A 24,037-nucleotide genomic window follows, 5' to 3' on the forward strand; every position below is an offset into this window, starting at 1 on the left:
GCTGTTTCGCCTGTGAAGCATTCTTGGCTAAACATTAAACATCCTTTGGACTGGACATGGTAAACTATTACTTTGACTAAAATAGCAAATATAATAGATTTAGTTAAGCTCTATAATCCACTCACAGTAAGATGATTTTTTTAATTTAATCATTTGCAGAACTATGTATGCTTAAATATGCATCATACTTATTAGTGCCTTATGAGATATTACTTGAGTTGTCAACTATGTTGACAAAACGAGTACATTTAATAGCTTTCTGGTCAATATATTCTATTGTCTATTTTTTAAATATATCAAAATGTTGAAACTCTTTTAGTCATCTAATGTTCTAAGGTGCAATTTTCAGTCTTTCAAAAAGTCTTTGTATAGTGGGAAAAGAAACTCTTCAGAACTCTTTATGATTTTGCAGTACCATGGTTTACAATATGGTATCAGCTCATTTAAAACCCCTTAATAGATCTGGTTAAACAGCAACATACAAAACAGGGTACTGTGTTGTCATTACAAGCCAACATTTAATGACTTTTGTTGGAAAAACATTAACCATAGCTTTAATTATATTAAATAATAATTCCATTAACTAATACTCCTGTCCATCAACTCACTGGTATTTCTAGATGGTCCTAGATAATTGGATAATTTAAAACTGTGAAACTTCTTATTCTACTCTAGCCATTCTATCATAGATTTGTGTGTTTCATGGCTATGATGCAACACCTATATTTCTTCAATGTGGGTCTGACATTCTCCTGTAGAATCTGTTCTTTTAGGAATAGGGGTTTGAGGTTGAAAAGCACCCTGAACCATGATATTTACACCATGCTTTACAGTAGACATAATGTCCTGTTGTTGGAACATAATCTTGTTCCCAAATACAGCATTTCTTACTTGTGGCAAAAAAAATTCACTTTACTCTCATCTGCTCAAGGAATATATTCCGATAGCCTGCTGAATCATGCATACATTTTGACAAATGTGAGGTGCATGACAATGTGCTTCCTGACTAGCAATGTTTTCATCAATATCCTCCCATACACATCACTCTCATTCAGTCATTACCTTGTATTGGACTTCTGACCAATGACATGAGTGGCCAGTAAATATTTGCCATTACCAAGTGGTATTTGGTGGATGGCCCCTCCTGGGAACTAAAACAATAATTGGGCATATCCTCCAACTACACACTATCAGACTGATGATGGATTGATGGAGGTCACAGAGCTTTTGGTGATTGTTCTGTTAGTACTTGCCACCATCATGCTTATGAAAGCCCCCTTTTCTGAGATCAGCAAAGATCCCCTTTGATTGTTAACATGATTTAGTTTCACAATCCTGTATCATGAACAGCATCAGACCACCAATGTATTTTTATGTGGATGGGCGCTCAATATCACCCGACTCAAGTTAATCCATTGAGAGTATCTTACAATTTCATAAATTTTCCAATAAAGAAATTAATACTAACTCAATTCATTTAATTAAGGCTTCTGTAGTATATGTTTCAGGTGTTTAATCAGAATCTCTTTACCTTTTAACAGGAATCAGATGAAGCTCAGATCATGGTGAATATCACAATACTTCAGGATTACAGATCACTCTAAATTTCTCTCACCAACTGTAACTTAGACATCCTGCTGCTTCATCAGATGCTGACATCTTTCAACCTTTTTATTTAGATCATAAACAGCCATAACTTCATATTTTAAAATTTAAAACAAAAATGACTGAATAAACTGAAATAAGAATTTGTGTAACTTCAGATCTATTTCAACACCTCAAAAAATCTATTCTTTATATTGAAGGTGGTATAAATACAACACATAGCCCTATGAGTTCATAGAAGCAGTATCTCCAATGTAACTTCTGAAATTTCAATGTTTTTCAGAAAGCTATCTTATGTAGAATCAGAGAACAGGCCATGTAACTTAATGATCTGATCTGATGATATGATCTGCTTTGGAACAGCTCTCCTGAATTTCCACAGGGATTCATTCCTGCTTCTAGATAGTGATGCCGAAAATTGAACCTTGTTATCTTTTACATGGAAAACATAAATCCAATTTGGCGTAGTAGCTAAGATGCTGGCCTAGAAAACATAAGACTGAGCTCTAGTTCTGCCTTAGGCATGAAAGCTGGCTAGATGACTTTGGGCCAGCCATTCTCTCTCAGTGCAACCAGTCTCACAGGGCTGTTGTTATGGGGAAAACAGGAGAGGGAAAGAGTATTATGTTTCCCACCTTTCTTATACTATAAAAAGATAGCGTAAAAATCTAATGAAGAAACAAATAGCTTTGCTTTTCTGAATCACCAATTTTGCTGAAACTAGATTTTTTCACCCACCTAAATTTCAAAGGCTTGCAAAAGCAACTAAAATTGCTCCAAAAGTTTTAAATCTATAGTTTACATGTTTCTGTATAACAAAGATTATAAAATTAAACATAGCTTAATGTATGAACAATAAGATTATCACAGGGCTGACAACCTCTAGAAACCCATTATCAGGGCCTACTGTAGAGCTAAATGAAACAATGCAGATCAATATATGCAAGCAGTACTCATTAACCCACCACTTGGTTAGTGACCGATCAAAAATATTATGGTTATGAAAAGGAAAGTTATAGCTGGTACTCAAAAGTAGTCACATGATTATGATTCGTTTGCTTATGACACACATAAGTTTTTCAGTGTCCCAAAGTCATGTGATCACCATTTGTCACCCTCACTGTTGGATTCTAACCAGCAGGAAGTCACAAGTTTCAGTCAGGTGATATTGTACTCAGCAACCCACAGAGATTCACTTAACACATGCAGTCAGAACTGATATTTTAAAGCCAATCATGGTCACATAACTTCTCACTTTAGAACTGCATGCTTACTGAGTGTTGCTGGTCTCAGCTGCAATAGGTAAGTGAGGGCTACTTGTAAATAGCAATAGCACTTAGACTTATATACTGCTTTATATATAAAAACAAGGACCCAACAATCTGGGTCCTTGTTTTACCAACCTTCGGAAGGATGGGAGGCTGAATCAACCTTGAGCCAATCAGGATCGAACTCCAGGCCATGGGAAGAGTTGAGCCTGCAGTACTGCATTCTAAGCACTATACCACCAGAAAACAATCCCTGCTGCTTCCATTATTTTTGTAATTAGAGTTTATAGGACAATGTACAGTAAATAAAACAAATTCTATAGTTAACATTTTGTTAACAGGTATATAGGAAGTTTATTCAAAGATAAGAAGTCTGACACATCCATGCTTTAAGTGATCACAGAATATCCAACAATCACTCACAATTTTACAGAATAGCTAGGAAATATTTAATGTGGGAATCTTTTTTGTTGCAGCAAGTTTTGCCCCATTTTATGGCTTTTCTTGCCACAGTGATTGTGAATCTGGTTTCCCATTGACTTTGCTTGTCAGGTCACAAAGTGATCATATGACCTGGGACACTACAAATGCAAGTCAGTTGCCAAGTGTCTGAATTTTGATTATATGACCGAGATGCTGCAAAGGTTAAGTGTGAAAAACGATGAATTACTTATTTCAATGGTTATAAATTTGAATGGTCACTAAACGATGTGCTGCAAGTCAAAGACTACTGTAGTCCAATGTAATCCATCTATATATGATTTTACTTTTCATGAGTGCTGGATCTGTACCATAGATATTGGGGGGGGGGGTCATTTAAATTTGAGCAACCTTTTTCCTACAAAAAAATCTACAGGTTATTTTTATGACTATGAGAGCACCAATATTTTAAAGTTCACATATATCAGTTCATAAGGTACTCTATGAAACTGTTCTAAGTGATTTACATTGATAAAGTCAATTATCCAAGGCAAAAAATAAAACTTGAGCCAGGTAAATACTAATATTAATCTGGTTTTAAATATCCCAACTTTTTATTGCATATTCTTGTGTCCATCTAAAGCACTTAATAAACACAATTTTTGTTTTAATCTTACATTTTATCAATTTTTCTAATAGATGTGGATGTTTTGTACCAACATATGGATGTTCATACCATATACATATGCATATGCTCATTTTTCTCTATTATACTTAATCTGTATTGTTGCCAGAATCACACTGAAAAATATGAAAACGGATGTGTTTTCTTATTAGTCTATGTATATAAACCATTTTGATCCCAACTATCTAAACCAATCATTAAACCAATCATTATATCAGAATGAGAAATCATATTATGAATGCCTAGGTAAAGGTAAAGGTAAAGGTTCCCCTGCACATGCGTGCTAGTCATTTCCAACTCTAGGGGCCGGTGCTCATCTCCGTTTCAAAGCCGAAGAGCCAGCGCTTGTCCGAGGAAGTCTCCGTGGTCATGTGGCCGGCATGACTAGACACCAAAGGCGCACGGAACGCTGTTACCTTCCACCGTCGTGGTCCCTATTTTTCTACTTGCATTTTTACGTGCTTTCGAACTGCTAGGTTGGCCTACATGCCTACATGCTGTCAAATCCTGATGCTATTTAAACAATTTAATTGCTGGTTGGAATTATGAGAATTTTAAATTAACTCATGTGGACAATGCCAACTAATCTCTGAAAGAAGATTACGAACAGAACTAGATGAGTACTGGTTTTATAAACTCTTGTAAAATATAAATTTACTCCATGATAAATACATAAAAAATAAGCATAACAAATACTGACAATTTGCTTTAACTGAGAAGTAAAGTAAATGAGAAGTAAATCATGTTTCATTCAGTAGAACCTATTCCAAAAGCAAAAGTGATTATGTGGTTCCATAGCATAATGATGATAGCAGAAAGAAGGAACTTTCACTCAAAATAAAGTATGACACTTAAAGGTCATGATGTGAATGTGTCCATTCCATTAGAGTATAGCCTAAATTTATTCCTGAAATAATATATATATATATTTCTTTTCACTACCCATTTCTTCTATACAATGGTCAAAGAAATGAAAAGCAGAATAAAAGTATAACAGAGTTGGAAGGGACCTTGGAGGTCTTCTAGTCCCACTCCAATTTCTTCTTAAAAACCTCCAGTGTTGGAGTACCCACAACTTCTGGAGGCACATCATTCCACTGATTAATTGTTCTGTCAGGAAATTTCTCCTTAGTTCTAGGTTGCTTCTCTCCTTGATTAGTTTCCATCCATTGCTTCTTGTCCTGCTTTCAAGTGCTTTGGTTGACCCCCTCTTTTTTATAGCAGCCCCACAGATATTGAAACACTGCTAACATGTCACGCCTAGTCCTCCTTTTCTTTAGACTAGACATACCCAATTCCTGCAACCATTTTTCACGTTTTGGCCTCCAGTCCCCTAAGCATCTTTGTTGTTCTTCTCTGCAATCTTTCTAGAGTCTCAATATCTTTTTTTATATAGTGGTGACCAAAACTGAATGCAATATCCCAAGTGTGGTTTTACCAAGGCATTATAAAGTGAATATTAACACTTCATGAGAAAATAAACCTGGAATCGGCTAAAAAAAAGTCAGCTTACTTGTTTCATTTTTTTCTGGTTTAACAAACCATTCCCCAAAGAAATCTTGGTTTATTGTTATATGAAAACATGCACTGATAATCCAATTATCACTATTAAAATTGGTGTTTGGGGTAAATAGCTAATAGATGTTTTAGAAATCTGGAATTTAAAAAAAATAAAGAAAAAGGTCAAAAGAATTAATAGTATATCAATGTATTTTCATTTTAAAAATTCTTTGCACATCACAAAATTAATGTGCAATCTAGTTATAACTTAAATATATTTATTTCAAAGATAATAAATTCATAGAAACAATAATTGTAAAAATTTGTGCTTCTCAAAAGTATTAATACTGCAAAGCTTTAAATCAACTAAATCTTTTCCTGGGATTGGGTAATTTCCATGCATTCTTGGAAAATACGTTTCCTTAAAGGTTGTATGCAGCATAATTGAACAAAACTAGCAGAAATAATCCATCAGATTACACAGCAGTTTCATTTGTCTTTTCAATAATCTAACTCTTGTACATAACCTATTCTGTCATTAGGATTTTTACTAGCTTAAGTTCTAGCTCTGCAGTAATATCACATTATCCCTATTTACAGTACAAATGTTAAAATGTTCAAGGAAGAAACGATTTTTAAAAAACCCTCTGCCAACATGTAAGAAAGTGGGGAAGCCATCAGGAAGTTGTAAATGGTGACCAAGTAATGTCATGTTTAACGCTTAACAAAGACAAATGGAAGTGCTGGAGCTGTCATATGAAGTGGCTTGATCATGTGACATCACATCATTAACGAAGAATTTCATGTTGCAATACTTTACAGTCTGATTCTGCCAAAATGTTTGAACTTATTGTTTACTTAGATTCTGTGACTTTAATATAGTTGAGTGCATGATCTCTATTATTTAAGAGTCACATAATGGAAGTACTGAGAATTAGAGCCATATAGGTTATTTTAAAAATATTGATTCTATCATTCTTACAATGTAAATCTAGGAAGTATCTCTTTTAAACAAATACACATGTATAAGTCCAAGAACTGATAATTTAGCTGTAGTTTCTGCAGAGTAGACAGAACAAGAAAAATGAAGTGTTCTGTAGCAATATAAAGATATTCATTCACCTTTTCACAGATAAAAATATGATCGTGTGGGTCTCCTTTACGAAACCAAAGAAGTGATGACAATCATACAAATACTGCATATTTGCATTGTAATATCTGACACAAGTACATAAGCTGTAGTATTTGCGTAATGACCTGTAATCATTTGTTCCACACACTCCCTTATATCCTAAGCAAATCTTTTAGCTTCATATAAATATGGGATCAGAGAAAAGCTCCCATCTTGTTTCTTAAAAATAATCTTATCAAATTTGCACTGGCAATAAATATATTTATCCATATATTTTAATCTACTCATGTAACATGAAATAGCAATAGCACTTAAATTTATGTACTGCTTTATAGTGCTTTACAGCACTCTCTTAAGTGGTTTACAGCATCAGCATATTGCCCCCAACAATCTGGGTCCTCCTTTTACTGACCTCAGAAGGATGGAAGGCTGAGTCAACCCTGAGCCAGTCAGAATCGAACTGGCAGTGAGCAGTGAGTTAGTCTGCAATACTGCATTCTAACCACTGAGTCACCACGGCTCCATGCTATGCTTATACAATAAAAGCTGTTTCTATAATGTACTTCATTTGCTTATATAAAGGTCAAAATAAACCAAAATAAATATCAAATACGAAATGCTTTCATGATACAATAATTATACCAGTATATATTAAAATTTTATTTTTTACACATTTAATATGCATTGTATAACTGAAGTTCAGGGATAGTTTTCTGTTTTATTTTTTTACTTCCAGTGTAAAAGAGGAAGTTTTCATCAAGGAAGAAAAGATTTACGTATTTAAATGAAGTACAGAACTGTAAATATTTTGCCTACCAAAATTATTAAATGCAAATACTTGCTAATGATTCCAGAATGTTAAACAAAGCATTTTCTTTAGTATTGAAAGTCAGGAATCTAGCAATCTTTTTAAAAAAGGACACTTTGAATATATTTTATAAATCCGCCACAGAGGAAGCAAAAATGCAAATACCAGTAATGATCCATTAAGTGAACGGAAATTTGTTTCCTTCAAAATTATTTCCATTCATAATCTAGTTAAGATCAGAGGTGAATATTCACTACTTGTAGGTTTTCAAGGCTCAAAATGTTTATTTGAAACTTGAACACAGGATTACATTACGATGACAATCCCATTGCAAAGAGGTTTATACATGTTGAAAAATAACATTTGATTTAAAAAAACACAAATTTATATTTCATATTTTCTAAAGCTGCATTAGCCTCAACTTTTTCTCTGTATTGCAAGCTGCATTTTTATTTTCATACAATTACAATGGATAAAGCAGATTTTTTTTCTCCAAAAGATAGGCATTATCAAAGAAAAATAATTATGGATACTTACAATTAAATTTAAAGATAGTATTCATAGCAGTGTTTCAAAATCATTTAAACTGTTTATTTTATTATAAGCATGTAACTCACAAGTTTCACAGCATGGTCACATTATATTTTGTGGCAGTCACAAATAATTGGTGTACAAATGAAGTGCATTATTTCTACACTATCCTAAGCCTATGACTAAATACAAAAAATGTCTATAGTTTACAAAAAAGGTTAATGTCTACATTAACAGTAAAACCATTCAAAAGTAACAGTTGAAATTATAGGTATAACACCAGATAGTCATTCATTCAATTTCACAAGAATACAAAAATGAATGTTTTAATATCTGCGACGCTTGTTAGGTCCTTCAAAGCTGCCCCCAGGATTTCCTCTACCAAAGCCACTGGGTCCACTATTGACGGCACCTACACCACCCATAGCTGGTTGAGGAGTTTCAGAGCCTGGCCTATTAACCATAGGTGAACCCATTTGTGGTGGGCCTCCTTGAGGAAATCTCTCAGAATGCTACATTAAGTCCATTTGGAACAAACCCCCAATTTGAATTACAATAAATAGGGGAAATATGATGTTTTCAGGAAGTTCAGCAGATAGTCCAGCAGAATCAGGATGACACATAAAAGGAAGAAAGGAGCAATTAATTTAGTCATTATCTTTAAAAGTTGAATGTAAGCTAAAAAGTAAGTCAAACAATATTGTGACAAGGAGGTCATGAAGTTAAAGGAATAGGTAGGCAAAGTGTAACCATTCTAAGAGATATAATTCTAATCAATAGGTATTTTATATTCTGAATCTTCTGTACAAAATCTAAGTATTCATAAATATTAAGTATGTTATGTATGTATAAAGTATACCAAGTATGTACAAAGAAATGAAATTAAAAGTATATTTTAGAAGGTACTTAAACTTCTAAATGCAACAGAATGTAGGTTCAAAATTATTAAGTGTTATAGATAAATGGCAGACAGATATAGATTTTATGTAATTCACATTAACATTTACAGCCAAATGTATATTTAACGTATTTAAAATATAAGTTTAACTTAATAGATTAAGGGTGTCCTAATTCAAAATTGTAGAAAAATTATCATATTCTCTTTTAATTAAGAGAACATTTTAATTAAGATCCCTGAAAAAACTTAATAGTCTATCTGGCCGATTCCAACTTTATTATCCAGTTGGGATTAAAAATATGAATGGAAATGTCCTTGGCTTACATAAGGAGTTATATTTTCTGAAATTTGTATTTCTCCTGCATTGCACTGTTTCTAAAAGTCCAAAGTCATCAGCAATAGATTTTTTAGAGAACAGCAAATTCTGATTCTTGAAATGAATGTAACTCAGAAACTAAGTCACCGATACGAACACTGCTTTACTGTTAATACTAAAAAGTTATTTATAGTAATCAGCAGTAATTATCTCATTTTCTGGGTCAATTGCTGTGTAGATAACTGGTATAAAATATTGCACCATTTTTCTAGAGCCCATTACACTCCTTGCAAATCTGCTCTGATCAATTGCAATATTACCTGAGGGGATATTGAAGAGGAAACCATACAAGCAAAGTTCTCTGATGTGAGGTTGGGTATTGTTATTATCCAATTTATTACAAAAACAATAAATACATGTTTAAGAAGAATTAAGCAAATTTAAATATTTATGTATACCTTTTCCTTCAGTAACGTAAATTCTATAAATTCTATAAATATTGAATTAGATATATAATAGTATCAGAAACAATCCAAATATACTATAATATAGTATATAAATATACTATAATATATTGAAGTGATTTTTAAAAACAAATTCAGCTCTTCTGAAAATGGTTTCCAGTTCTTTTACTGACAAAAATTAGTGTGCTTCCTAATCATTATTTTCTTTTTATTAATTGTGCCATAATACTGCTCATTATTTTCCTTCCTTAAAAAGTAAAGGATTCATAATTTGGTTCAGTAATATGCATAAGGCATACTGAACCAAGAAACTAGGTATATCAGATCACTTTATATATAATTTAGTGTCAAAAACACTAAACTCTTCAGCCCTGGGGATTGATTATATTATAAAAGTAAAGGTAAAGGTTCCCCCGCACTTGCGTGCTAGTCGTTTCCGACTCTAGGGGCCGGTGCTCATCTCCGTTTCAAAGCCGAAGAGCCAGCGCTTGTCCGAGGACGTCTCCGTGGTCATGTGGCTGGCATGACTAGACGCCAAAGGCGCACGGAACGCTGTTACCTTCCCACCGTAGTGGTCCCTATTTTTCTACTTGCATTTTTACGTGCTTTCGAACTGCTAGGTTGGCAGAAGCTGGGACAAGTAACAGGCGCTCACTCTGTTACGCGGCACTCGGGATTCGACCCGCCAAACTGCCGACCTTCTGATCGACAAGCTCAGCGTCCTAACCGACTGAGCCACCGCGTCCCTTTACATTATATTATATTTATATTATATTATATTTATATTATAGAACTCATCAAACAAAAATAAATTTCTGTTTGAATAAATTTTACTTCCCCAACTCCACTTGTTTGGAACTCCAAACATAGCAAAAATGTTATAATAATAAAACCAAGAAATTAAATATATTAAATGCAGTAAAAATATTAGCTAATATCTTTGCCTTGTCCTTAACAACTGAATCAAATCTAGTTTTCAGGAGAAACTCTTTATTAAAAATAGTTAGGTTTTACAACAAAAGCTTTGTGGTTATAAAGTCATTCCAATAAAAATCTGTTAATCAATTAAATTTGCTTTAAAAAATATTCAAAGATAGCTTCACACCATGAATCATTTCAATACACCAAAAATAAAACATGCTTATCGGCAATCCATATCTACAGTACAAAATAATAACTAAATCTTAAATGTCTCTTCCATAATCATTTTTTTTGGGGGGGGAAGCACTTTGAACTGCATGTGCTCATGCTCCTTTAAATATGGTAACTTGCAATAGCCCGAGAACTTATAAAAACTTTTTTGCCCGTGACATTTATTTATATTAAAAGAAGTACACAACATGTTATTTAATTATCAGTTACAGGATAAATACTGATGGCATATTTAGCAACTAATTTAATTTTTATTTTCAATAACCATTACAGTTAGTGTGAAGTTATCCTTGTTAGATAGATTTGCTATGTTTTAGGAAAAAAATAAATGTTTATGATACATTACCACGGTTCCATTATCTGGCATCATTGGGGTTCCAATGTTTGTAGCTCCTTCTGGCCCCAACGAAGGACCTGGACCCATTGCAGGGCCAGGCATTGTCCCTCTGTTGTTCATATTCATACTCATCATTGGAGGTGGAGGAGGAGGACCTTGGTTTCCAGCAGGTGCTGGGCTAAAGGCATCTATGTAAAACAGTCTACACTTAGAGCTGTCCTAACTGCATTTTAAAGAATTACAAATTATAATAGTTGAAACATTTGAAAAAAAATGTTGTTATTCTTTGAGACTGTACATTTACTTTAATTTTTTGGCATTAAGCAATTATTATTGAATGATAGCATTCCAAATAAAGTATAAGATTCTCAATTTCAAGTATTTTTCCATAAGCTAATTCCTATTAATTCTTGAAAGTAATGGTATTAACTTTCAAAGCGATATCAGTTCTTTTGTAATCATTTTTTCCCAGAACATCATTTGCTTATGATATTGTACAAGGCTAATTAAACTACAATTTTATGTCTATGACAGTGAATGTAGAAAATCTGAGTATTACCAAGTGGAAAATGCAAGAAACTACTTATTTGAAGACCATATATGGAGTTAAAGATTATTTTGTATAGCTTGCAATAACAACTGTATGCTTGACTACAATAACATTTTTAAAAATTATACAAGGTAAAGTCTCTTTTGAGTTTACTTAAGCTTGATTATCATAAGGACTATAATCATATTTTTCTTGACAACATTTGCCACTGTCTTTCCTGGGGTTTTTTCCTATTTCCCTATCTAGTCTGCAGTCTTGTGATTTTCTGGTGGTCTCCCATCCAAATACTAGGCATTACTAAATGCACTGAATTAGAGATTTCTTTGTAAAACGTTACCACATTAATACTGACAAACAAAAAATATCTAGGGACATTGTAATCAGATTATATATGTACTGACTAGTGGAAAATAATAATTCTCATGAAATAAATCAGTGATAGTACAGATACAGAAGCAGTAATTTTTAATTTTCTTGATTTTAATTCTAGGTAGACAATGACAGAGACAAGTTTTGTAATGCCCAATGTCTACAATAAGAGAGTTTCCCTCAATCACATCTTCCTGTGCTGCTTTACTTAATACAGCTATCTTCTCACCAACATAAGAGCTAATCTGCAGAGCTTTTTATTTTAATCATGGTTTAAATATTGCTAAAAATATATTTAACATGTTAAGATACTGTTGACTTTCCTTTATACTTGTTACAGTAGAGCTAAATGAAAGCACACAGGATTGGGCAAAAGGGGGCAGAATTAACCAATTAAAGAGACAAGGTTCCTTTGAAAGTATACTCTGAACTTTAGACTAATTAAAAACAGATGGAAACTGAAACTGGAACTTGCCACAGAGGTTTATACCTAAAGCAACAGTTGCCCAGAAAATGAAGCGCCAAACTGTACACGGCTTTAAAATTTATCATGACATTTCCCCCTCCTTTTCCCCATATTGGTTATTTATAAAGGCATCCAAAGCAGTTTTGGCTCAAAATCTAAAATCAAAATGAAATCGATCTGCATAATAAACGTAATCCAAATCTTATTACAGTTGTCTGGATAGCACACTTCTTGAAGAAGCTACCCAAATAAAACTAATCTTAGTATTATTATACCAGATGGCCCAAAATGCCATAATGAGAAATACCAAAGTAAACAGTATTAGTCATACAAAATAGCTGTTGTTAAAGTAATGTGGAGAATTCAAGTATGAGACAAGTGTTCTACTCACAACTTTAAACTAACATAGAGATCAATATCTCAACTTTGGCATACTGTACAATTATTCACTAATGCGTTTTTGAAGACTAAGTAGTAACTTTGTACGATACATGGCTACTATTACACAAATATACATGGTTATAATGCAATAATGTTCTGAAAGACAAATAGCTGATTATTTACAAGTTTAAACTCTTAATTATAGTTTGCTCCCATCATTCCCATAAATACAAACACAACCCTCCAATTAAAACAATATATTCAAGACCCTGTTATAAATTCCCAAGAAGTAAATCTAATTAAATCAAAGATTACTTGTACTGCCATGTATTTTAATTTTACATTTACTCAGATAAAACTTTAGAAACATTTACAAGAAACAGGAATTCATGTTTGCCAGTTGATACTGATAAGTTTTTCCCATTACCTTTAATTTTATAAAATCAAAAATTATATTTGAAAGAAAAAAAACAGTCCAGTATATAACAAATTAAAATTTTGGTCAAGATTATCTGCCAAAGTCTACACAAGTAACATGTACAGTCTCAAAAAAACTTTCAAGAACAAGAGCCTTTTGCTTCAGATCCCTACCTCCCATGTTTAATGCTCCACGAGGACCCATATCACCCATTCTCATTTCCTGTTCTCTCTGAAAGTAAACATAATTTGCATCGTCAACCTATCACTTATTATTTTAACATTCTCATTTTTTGGCCAACCATTTTATGAAATAACACTTATAATTTCATAAAATCAAGAAATACCATTTCTTCTATTAATAGAAATTAGTACTTTATTCTTTTTAACAATTCTGTTCTTTGATAAAGAAGACACAAAATAATACTGAGATGACCACCCAGAGATCAGCCTTAAGTATACTAACTGCCCCTAGGAAGAATCAAAATAATGGAATTTACAACTGCTTGTAATTGTGTCATACTTAATACTTTTCTGAGATTTAATTATGGAACAATAATATGAAATATTCTGTAGCATTATTACATTAATCACACTGGAAGCAGTAATATACACTGGTCTCAGAATTTAAAAATGTATATTCTTTATGTAATATAAAATACATATATTAATCTTAAATTGTGTTTTAACAATAGCAAATGTTTGGCAATATATATTCGTCAACATGTAGCCTACTCTATATGATAGCATAGATCAGGGGTGTGAAACTTGCAACATCACGCAACGTGTCGTGACGTATCACAACTTTTTTTCCATTGACGGCAATTGGGTGGACGCAGTTTCGTCATGACGCATCCAGCCTGTAGGCTGGCAGTTTGACACCCCTGGCATAGAGACACTAGAAATTCAGCAAAACTTGAAGGTCAGGCTTTTTTCTTTTTATGTAATTTATTTGTAGACGGGTGGAGTAATTGTAGGCAAATGAATTATTGGATTTGTTTTTAAGATTACCACGTGGGCATGAAATAAATATTTCCAATTGGGTTCACTTAGATTCTGTAATTACATAAAAAAATGCAACTATTAAAGTATACCTTAAAATAAAAAATAAATATTATCAAGTATTGATCTAACTATAATGGTTAAAAACTTAGTAAGATGCATAGTATTATCAGATTTCATAATTTTATCAAAGAAAAGAGAACATTGCCATCCTGAGTAAGAAAGCTGACAGGATATGTATTACTGGTGATGGAACACATATGTGAAGTTTCAGACAATTCCACTGATTGATAACCTGAAGAAATTAGAACAGAATTAATTAAAAACTACAACCTGTAAAGCAGTATGTGTTTACTTATTTGGCATTGTTTTCTTCCCAGAATACAGCTAAAACCATCTATATAATGTATACAATGTATATAATAAAAAAGTAAGAAGCAAAATATTCTACAATTCTGAAATTTCTGAAATTTTGTAATGTAAAATAAATATATCTATAATTTATATACAGAATGCCAAAATATTAAAATTGGCAATAATAATACCCTTATATACAATTAGATTTAAAAGTATTTATGAGATCTATAACAAATGCTGCACTAAAACACGGCATAAACTCCAGTATAAGAACAAGAATGATCAAATATTAAGAGAAGAACTACTTCTTTTAAAAAATGGGGGGTTGCTTTAAATAACTCTTATTATATACATCAAGTACTACAGCACGAATAAAATATTTCAGTTCTGTGTCCACTAAAATAATTAATAAATAAAGGACTGATTCACACAACTAAAAGTCTTTCTGGACTCTGCTCATAAAAATGTCATAATCAGAAATAGCAAAAACAAGTATTCATCATGCTGTCAAATATGCCAACATTATAGGATTTTCTAAGGCCTTACAATTAATACTTAGTAAAATATATATTAAGAATAATATTTAAAAGTAAAATTTTCGGTTATAAAGGAAAGCCATACTAACTTCTCAGGCCAATAGAACACATATGAGCATTAAAGTACAAATACAAACTAGAAATATCCGAGTAAAGAAATTAAGTGGCTAACAGACAAGGTGCTATGAATTTTATTTTGTCTATTTTATCAAAAGCAATAAAGAATATTGTTAAATAGAACCTCCATTACAAAACTACCTAGCCAAATATAGAAATACTAGTTAACCAATGAAGCACAAGCAAATGCTTAAAATCATATAAAGATTCTAAAATTTAAACTCATGTAAAGATTCCAATATAGACATCTATTTAAATATCATCTTTTTCCTAGGTTACAGAAACATTTTTACTAGAAGGTGGTGGTGGTGGTGGTATGCTGGATGTAAAATTGATTAAAATCCATGTTTTGAGCTGAACAATTAGCATTCCATTCAAGCATCATATAAAATCATGCAATGCTAGCAAGAATTTGAAGCTGATATGAAATTTTGCAATCTTCAAAATAATGCTAAAAATTACATTAACAGCAAGTAAAAATATCATTTACTAGTTAGCATGTTTGGTGAGCATTTAAATGCTTGCGGCCTTATCTCAGTAATTCTACATCTATCCTACATTTTAAAGTTTATTATCTTCAAATTACAGTTGAGAAGCCATGGCTAGCTGGCAACTATTGAGTTAAGATTTGATTGTATTTTTTTCTACTTATGTGTTACAAATAGGATTAGGATTCAAAATTTCAAAAACTATCATTTAGAGTAAAAATTTACCAGACTTCACTAAAGTCTCTGGTTTATTAATCTCACATCTTAACACAAGCAGAAAAATTCAAAGGGAGACTGCGCACAAAATAAATGAGGCAGATAAGAATTTGTTATCCAAAGCACACAAATCGTATCTTGTTTTATTGCATAATGCATATGTTAAGAAAGTTTGAATCTCGTTTATATAGTTCCAGTGATTTATGTCCTTTCTTAAACTAATACTGAAATATTTTTGCCATTAAAATTTATTTTTAGTATATAAATGATCTGGTATCTCATTACAAATTCCTTTTAAAATATTAATAACTGAAGATTTTGAGATAACAAAAAACATGCAAAATAATGGAGCACAGTATATATTTCCTCTTTGTTCTCTCCCAAAATGTATGATGTATGCATGCATACCTCTACTTAACAATAAACAAAATGTTTATTTCATAGACAATTTAGGGATTTACTTGCAAACTCCTTGTTTTACCTTTGCTTACCTGTGCAAATTAAATCTTCAGTAGGCAGCAGTATCCATCATACAATCACTGGATTTGCCATTATTTTGAAAAATACTAAGATTTCAAGCAATTAAATAAACCATGTTGCTCTTTTTCTTACATCGCTTTAGCAGAATCTTTAAAATAAATATATCATTTAAGTTCGAGGATATGCATAAATTCTAGGTTAATAACATTTTAACACTATCTTTTAATTTTGTAAACAATGTATTGAGTTACAGAGAAACAATTAGGAGCTTCCTTCATGCACCCTGAATTTTTATTTGCTATTTGGATGCCATTTCTGTTTAAATTTATTTATAATATATACAAAAAATACACATTGATATTATGTAATCCTCCTACATGACTGCCTCACAGAGCAAACTGTTCCAGTAATTCAGCAATCAATCTTTGCATTTATGAACTTCACAGATCTAGAAATAAAGGAAAGCTGAAGTAAAACTGTAAGCAGTTACAGCTTCACTTAGCAACCACCTTGCTTGATGATTGTCATTGCTAAATGAGGTCTATCCATATATGCTTGCATATATGCAGAGAGATAATATCCTGAATGCTGAATATAGAAACATATGGTACAATATTGAATAATCTAAAAAAACATGAATATCAAAACCCTATGTCATCATTTGGAATACAATACAAGCATTTTAAGGATTTTAATCTAATTGCAATAATGTATCCATCACATAGGGAAATGTACATAATAAATTCACAATATAGAAAGAAATTCTCAGTCACTTAGATCTAAAAATATACAGTATAATTTCCTCAAGACTAATAACACAAAATGTATTATTACTATGTATTGCATTTAATGGCATAATGCCTAGAATTTTATAAGACAAAAAAAAAACCATAATTTTTATGGCATGAAAAATAATGGAACCATTCAAGTAGTTAAATTTTCTTCTCAAATTTATCTGAAACAAACGAACATTAACCTTGCTATTAATTTACATGCTAAAATTTAAAAATTTGAAGGCATCATTAGCTAGAACTTCCTAATACTTGATCTAATACTTGTACTTAATATATATATTCACTTGCATAACTGCTGCCATGTTCTAAAACGTGACGTAAGAAATAAGTAAATAAAGAATCTCATTGTAAATAGAAACTCAACAGCAACTCTTATTTTTCTGCATATATACTGGGGAAAAATAACTAAATCAAATAATCAACATATTAAACAGTGATGGCATATCTTACCATATTTTAGCAAATATACAAAATTGGAGAACTCAAATTACATTGAAAATGGTTTACTTTCAAATATGAAGCCTGTTTGGCTAGAAAACTGCAAACATTTTCTTGGAGTCTTAATAAAAAATTAGCTAAAAGTACAAAATTTCAAGCACTGTGTATTTAAACTGTGAACTTAGAAATAAATTCAACATTTCTTTATAAATAAGTTATGAATTGTCAGTTGGAAAAAAATCCCAAAGTATAGTTGTTAGTAAAATTATTGTGAAAGCCAGCCACTTACTGAAAGATTTAAAAGTATGTGTTCTCTTCATTGGCAAATGAACTTAATAAATTTTATTATTTAAAATATTTTAAAACTTTGGACATGGTGTAATCGGTCTAACATACCTTCTTGTCTTACATTATTTTTGTATGTTATATACATTTTATATACATATCATTTATATACAATTATACAATATTCAATCTTATCATCCACCTTATTCTAATATTATTTAAGTTTAACATCTTGTATATCTCTATTAAGTACTTCCTTTCTGTTCCCACCATAGGTAAAACTTGTTCCATTCTTGTAGATGATCTTTGAAGCAGAATATAAAAGTTGTTAGACAAGAATTGTCAGCAGAATACCCTGCCCCCCACATCCTGGGAGAATATTTTGCTATTAGAGTAATTTCACTGCCAATTTTTATTAAGTCCACAAATGCTTTTCAACATATAATATGCTAATGCTGATGAAATAATTCTTAATATTTCTTACATTGGGTCACCATATTTACAATCTTCAGTTAAACTACTGTATAGAAAATTAAAAGATTAATCAAGTGGATGAATTAATGAAAGTTGCTTATGAGATTCAGTAGGAAGTGAAAGTTCCTGGATTTTATTGTTTCCAATATGATGGGATGGGAATTTTAAATAGGATTTTTTTTTTGGGGGGGGGGTATTATTTTAAGACTTACAAGTGCCTAACAATCCACTTCTATTGTTCTTAAAAGGAATCTTATAAAGGTTCCAACTAATAAAGTATACTTACCATTGTAAAAGCAAATGTATGCAAGATAGATTATAAAATGGAAAGATGTCCAAGCTTCAGGAATAAAATATTGAATGTTACTGAGAAAAACTTTTATTTTTATTAATTGTGCCATGCTACCACTGTACATACTATATAAAATATACCATATTGCCTTTTCACCCCTTTTATATTATGTAACCATTAAAAAATATTATCAAACCAAATAAGCATTCTGTCAATAATGTTTAGATTATACACCATACAAATGAAAAAGTTACAAGACAGAACAATATTAGTGTAACTATAGACATATATAACTGGCAATTTGGATCAGGATCATCATCATCCTAGTGTTATTCCCACATGGCCAGGGTCCACTTTTTGGATTGCCATCTATTTGGATGGCAGCAGAATATAAATGCAATAAATAAAATACATTCCAGTTACGGTATTACAATCCCCATTGGGGAGAAATCTACCTATGAATGAGGTTTCCTTTTAAATTTAAAAAAGCCATGAACTATGGGAGGAATAGTTACTGAAAAGTTACTGAGCTACCTATTTTTGTTTTTTTAAAAAAAAAGTTGCATCTATACAAGATTTCAAAATGTAACAATAAAAAACTCCCCAAATATTGCAGTTACATTCAAAATGCAAAGTAGGTAAAAAAATAAATACAAACAGTATTACAAAACACAAACTGTTCTCACAATACCAAGTCTTACAGTGAGGGGAGAAATTATTTGATCCCCTGCTCATTTTGTACGTTTGCCTACAGACAAAGAAATGATCAGTCTATAAGTTTTAATGGTAGGTTTATTTTAATAGTGAGAGACAGAATAACAACAAAAAATCCAGAAAAGCACATTTCAAAAAAGTTATAAATTGATTTTCATTTTAATGGGTGAAATAAATATTTGACCCCTTCGCAAAACATGACTTAGTACTTGGTGGCAATACCCTTGTTGGCAATCATAGAGGTCAGATGTTGCAGTTGGCCACCAGGTTGGGCAGACATCCCAGCGGGGATTTTGTCCCACTCCTCTTTGCAGATCCTCTCCAAGTCATTAAGGTTTCAAGGCTGACATTTGGCAACTCGAACCTTCAGCTCACTACACAGATTTTCTATGGGATTAAGGTTTGGAGATTGGCTAGGCCAGGGGTCGGCAAGCTGAAACAGTGAAAGAGCCACTCGGAACCGGTTCCCTCACAAAAGAAAAAACTGGGAGCCGCAAAAAAGAGTGCGCATGCGCACGCATGCGCAAAACAAGAGGCTGATCAGCGGCCCTGTGTATGCGTCCTCCCAGGAGCTCTGGCAACTCTGTAAGGCCAGCCCCGAACTTCACAAGTGGAAATCGAAGGAGATTGCCAGGAACACGAGATCAGCGTTTCTCAGCCCGCACTGATCTCGCCCTTCTTGCAGTCTCCTCCTCTCTGTTTCAGCTACTTTTCTTTCAGGGGATCCAGCCTCTGCCGCCCCCTTCTCTCAACAGCTGGATGCCCCGAAAGAAAAGCAGCCGAAGGTAGCAGCTCTGCAAGTCTCCAAGAGAATGGGGTGGCGGAGGCTGGATCCCCCGAAAGAAGTCTCTGCTGAGATGAGAGAACGGGGTGGCAAGCTGCCGAGAGAATGGGGCGGTGGAGCGCTCCACCGAGAGAATGGGGCGGCGGAGGCTTGCCGCCCATTCTCTCGGCGGAGACTTCTTTCGGGGGATCCAGCCTCTACCGCACCACACCGAGAGAACAGCAAGCCGCCCCATTCTCTCGGAGGAGCGCTCCACCGCCCCATTCTCTCGGCGGCTTGCCAACCCGAAAGATGTCTCCGCCAAGACAAGAGAACGGGGTGGCAAGCCAAGAGAATGGGGCGGGTGGAACGCTCCGCCGAGAGAATGGGGCAGCTTGCTGTTCTCTCGGCGCGGCGCGGCAGAGGCTGGATCCCCCGAAAGAAGTCTCCGCCGAGAGAATGGGCGGCAAGCCTCCGCCGCCCCATTCTCTCGGCGGAGCACTCCACCGCCCCATTCTCTCATCTCAGTGGAGACTTCTTTCGGGGGATCCAGCCTCTGTCGCCCCCTTCTCTCAACTGGGCAGCTGAGAGAAGGGGACGGCAGAGGCTGGATCCCCCGAAAGAAGTCTCTGCCGAGAGAATGGGCAGCAAGCCTCCACCGCCCCATTCTCTCGTCTCAGCGAAGACTTCTTTTGGGGATCCAGCCTCTGTTGCCCCCTTCTCTCAGCTGGGCAGCTGAAAGGGGCGGCAGAGGCTGGATCCCCCGAAAGAAGTCTCCGCCGAGAGAATGGGCGGCAAGCCTCCACCGTCCCATTTTCTCGGTGGAGGCTTGGAGAGGTGGCGACGGAGCTGCGCGCGCAGCTCTCCAAACCACCGCCGCCCGTTTGGAGAGCTGCTGCCTTCATCAAACATGGATGAAGGTAGCAGCTCTCCAAATGGGGTGGTGGAGGATTGGACAGCTGCGCGCGCAGCTTCCCAAACCTCCGCCACCCCATTCTCTCAATGGGACTTTTTTACTCCCACTTTTTTTCCAGAATGGCGGAGGAGGACTGGGAGCCGCATGAGACGGCTTAAAGAGCCACATGCGGCTCCAGAGCTGCGGGTTGCCGACCCGTGGGCTAGGCCATTCCAGGACCTTGATGTGCTTCTTCTTGAGCCACTCCTTCGTTGCCTTGGCCGTGTGTTTTGGGTCATTGCCATGCTGGAATACCCATCCACAACCCATTTTCAATGGCCTGGCTGAGGGAAGGAGGTTCTCACCCAAGATTTGACGGTACATGGCCCCATCCATCATTCCTTTAATGTGATGTTGTCCTGTCTCCTTAGCAGAAACACAACCCCAAAGCATAATGTTTCCACCTCCATGTTTGATGGTGGGGATTGGTGTTCTTGGGGTCATAGACTCATTCCTCCTCTTCCAAACAGACCAAGGGAGATTGACAGTTATTTTGTGTTTCTTCCATTTGCGAATAATCGCACCAACTGTTGTCACCTTCTCACCAAGCTGCTTGGTGATAGTCTTGTAGCCCATTCCAGCCTTGTGTAGGTCTACAATCTTGTCCCTGACATCCTTGGATAGCTCTTAGGTCTTGGCCAAAGTGGAGAGTTTGGAATCTAATTGATTGATTTGATTGCTTCTGTGGACAGGTGTCGTTTATACAGGTAACAAATTGAGATTAGGAGTACTCCCTTTAAGACAGTGCTGCTAATCACAGCCCGTTACCTGTATAAAAGACACCGGAAATCCTATTGACTGATAGGGAATCAAATACTTATTTCACTCATTAAAATGCAAATCAATTTATAACTTTTTTGAATTGCGTTTTTCTGGATTTTTTTTGTTATTCTGTCTCTCTTACTCTTAAAATAAGCCTACCATTAAAATTAGAGACTGATCATTTCTTTGTCAGTGGGCAAACATACAAAATCAACAGGGGATCTTTTTTTCCCCCTCACTGTATGTCACCGATCTGAGACTTCAAAACTTGTAACATGCAGCCCATACCTTCTCCAAAATATGTTAACTCAAGCATATATTTTCCAGGGACTGTGCAGTTAGTGCATGAGCCCAGGAGAAGATAATTAGCCTTAGTGGGTACTGACATGGTGTGCATGTCCATACCTTCTCAAAAGAATGAACAGCTCTAACATTACTGAAAACTATTTTGTGATTAGGTTTTAATTTTATTCATTCAAATTAATCTCCAATGCTGCAAAGGGTGTGAAAATGATATGGTGGCTCCAAAGAGGTCAAGCTTTTTTTTCCTTTTATCATGCCCTTAGGCAACTTAGTACATTTATTTTCATCTTTATTTCCAACAAAACTGCAGAAAAATAAGGCATCATTTGCTGAGAAATCCCAGCCAATATTCTGAAAGCTGTAAAATTCACACAGTGCTGAATATGGCGGCCTTCAGGTTACCAGGTGAATATGACCTTCAGGTTACCAGGTAATGTTTTTATAGAAACATTATTTATATTATAATTATATTTATACCCTAACCCTAAATTAATCTTGGGTCTACGTCCACCAAATATCTTACAGTGAACTAAAATATGTCTAAGTAATAACTCACATCATAAAGTATGAGACCTTGTAATAATGAATTACCTTTCACAGAAACAAAGTTGTAAAGTATCACTAAGTATTTCGCACATAACACAATTAAAGTTAATATAAGTTTCATGTTATGGTTTGTGCCATCTATTAATTTCTTTTTTAAAAAATGTTTAAACAGCAGTAATATTTAATCCCAAATTGCTGGTCCTGAAAAAGAATGTAATAATCCAGCATTGCTAAATAGAATAAAACTCTATCTATCCATAAAGTGCTTCATAGTGTGGACCACTTTCAGAAGCCATAAAAATGGATAGGGTAGGCAGTTACTATTAGTTCCATAATTAGTTCCATAATGGTATGAATTTATAATTTCATAATGGTAGTACTTAATCATTAGGTTTCTTTTGACATTTAAATGGATTAATAGCAGGTTTTTTAGATTTTGCTAAATTAAAGTTCCTGCAAGCCCAAACCAGGACAAGCCAATAGTGAGGAATAATAATAGTTACAGTTCCCCAACTCATAGTATACATTGCCTCTCCTGATTTACATTGTGGGACCTGTTTAATTATCTACTGTCTGCAAACTACACTTTTGATATTTCTCAATTTCCTTAGCAAGAACAGTGCTACAATGGCCAATTCCTCAGAAAGCTATCTAGTATAAATTACAGATAGCCCTCAACTTATGAGTGATCATATAACTGGGCTCAGTTATGGTCAAAAAAGTTGAGGACTTCCTGTAAAAGCACGCAAGAATCCAGGAAAAGTACCAACCTAAAAGTATATATACCTGGGCAAGTCATCAAAATGATTAATCTGTGTATTTATGAGCACTTTGATAGATATGCCACAATTTACAGAAGCTAGCATATGTTTCTTACAATTAGTGCCAGACTAGTCTTATATGATTCTTTGTTAGAACTACTAACTTAAATGAGAGGAATACTTTGTGCACAGTTTAACAAAATTTTGGCAAAATGTTTGACAAGATCTCTCACAATATTCTCAATAAAGCCGTGAAATAAGGGCTAAGCAATAGTATTGTTGGGTTGAACAGCAACAATACATTAATGGCTCCACTCAGTTAAAAGATATTTGAGCGGTCACTCAGAAGATTCAGAAAGATTGACACATGCTGAAAGGAATATGTGGTTTGTGAAATTTCAATATCTGAAAATATCTACAAGCAGAGGTTCTACTGCCCCACGACCAAACAAATG

At 34.2% G+C, this 24,037-nt stretch overlaps 2 protein-coding genes across 16 annotated transcripts in view; one reads left to right on the plus strand and one right to left on the minus strand.

Moving 5' to 3' along the window:
- Positions 1 to 2,350, plus strand: part of MPHOSPH8 (M-phase phosphoprotein 8) — a 38,353-nt gene extending 36,003 nt beyond the window's left edge. The window contains exon 16 of the transcript XR_014026457.1: positions 1,542 to 2,350. The gene's annotated coding sequence lies outside the window, so the exon portion shown is untranslated. The remainder of the gene's footprint in view (positions 1 to 1,541) is intronic.
- Positions 1 to 24,037, minus strand: part of PSPC1 (paraspeckle component 1) — a 61,231-nt gene that overhangs the window by 9,937 nt on the left and 27,257 nt on the right. For 5 of the 15 annotated variants that reach the window (XR_014026465.1, XR_014026466.1, XR_014026467.1 and 2 more), the window contains exons 7-8: positions 13,474 to 13,531; positions 11,126 to 11,304 (exon numbers count right to left, since the gene is read on the minus strand). The exons of 8 other annotated variants lie outside the window; for them this stretch is intronic. Coding sequence is in view for 1 of the 7 variants with exons in the window: in XM_081327920.1 (XP_081184046.1) it covers positions 8,276 to 8,461; positions 11,126 to 11,304; positions 13,474 to 13,531 (423 nt within the window). In the remaining 6 variants the exon portion in view is untranslated. Of the gene's footprint in view, positions 1 to 1,531; positions 1,610 to 7,987; positions 8,462 to 11,125; positions 11,305 to 13,473; positions 13,532 to 24,037 lie in introns of those variants that run through there. 2 more of the 15 variants (XM_081327920.1, XR_014026471.1) reach the window with 2 other exon arrangements.

This window comes from Vipera berus (genome assembly GCF_964194415.1).
Source record: "Vipera berus genome assembly, chromosome: 4".
Classification (NCBI taxonomy): Eukaryota; Metazoa; Chordata; class Lepidosauria; order Squamata; family Viperidae; genus Vipera; species Vipera berus.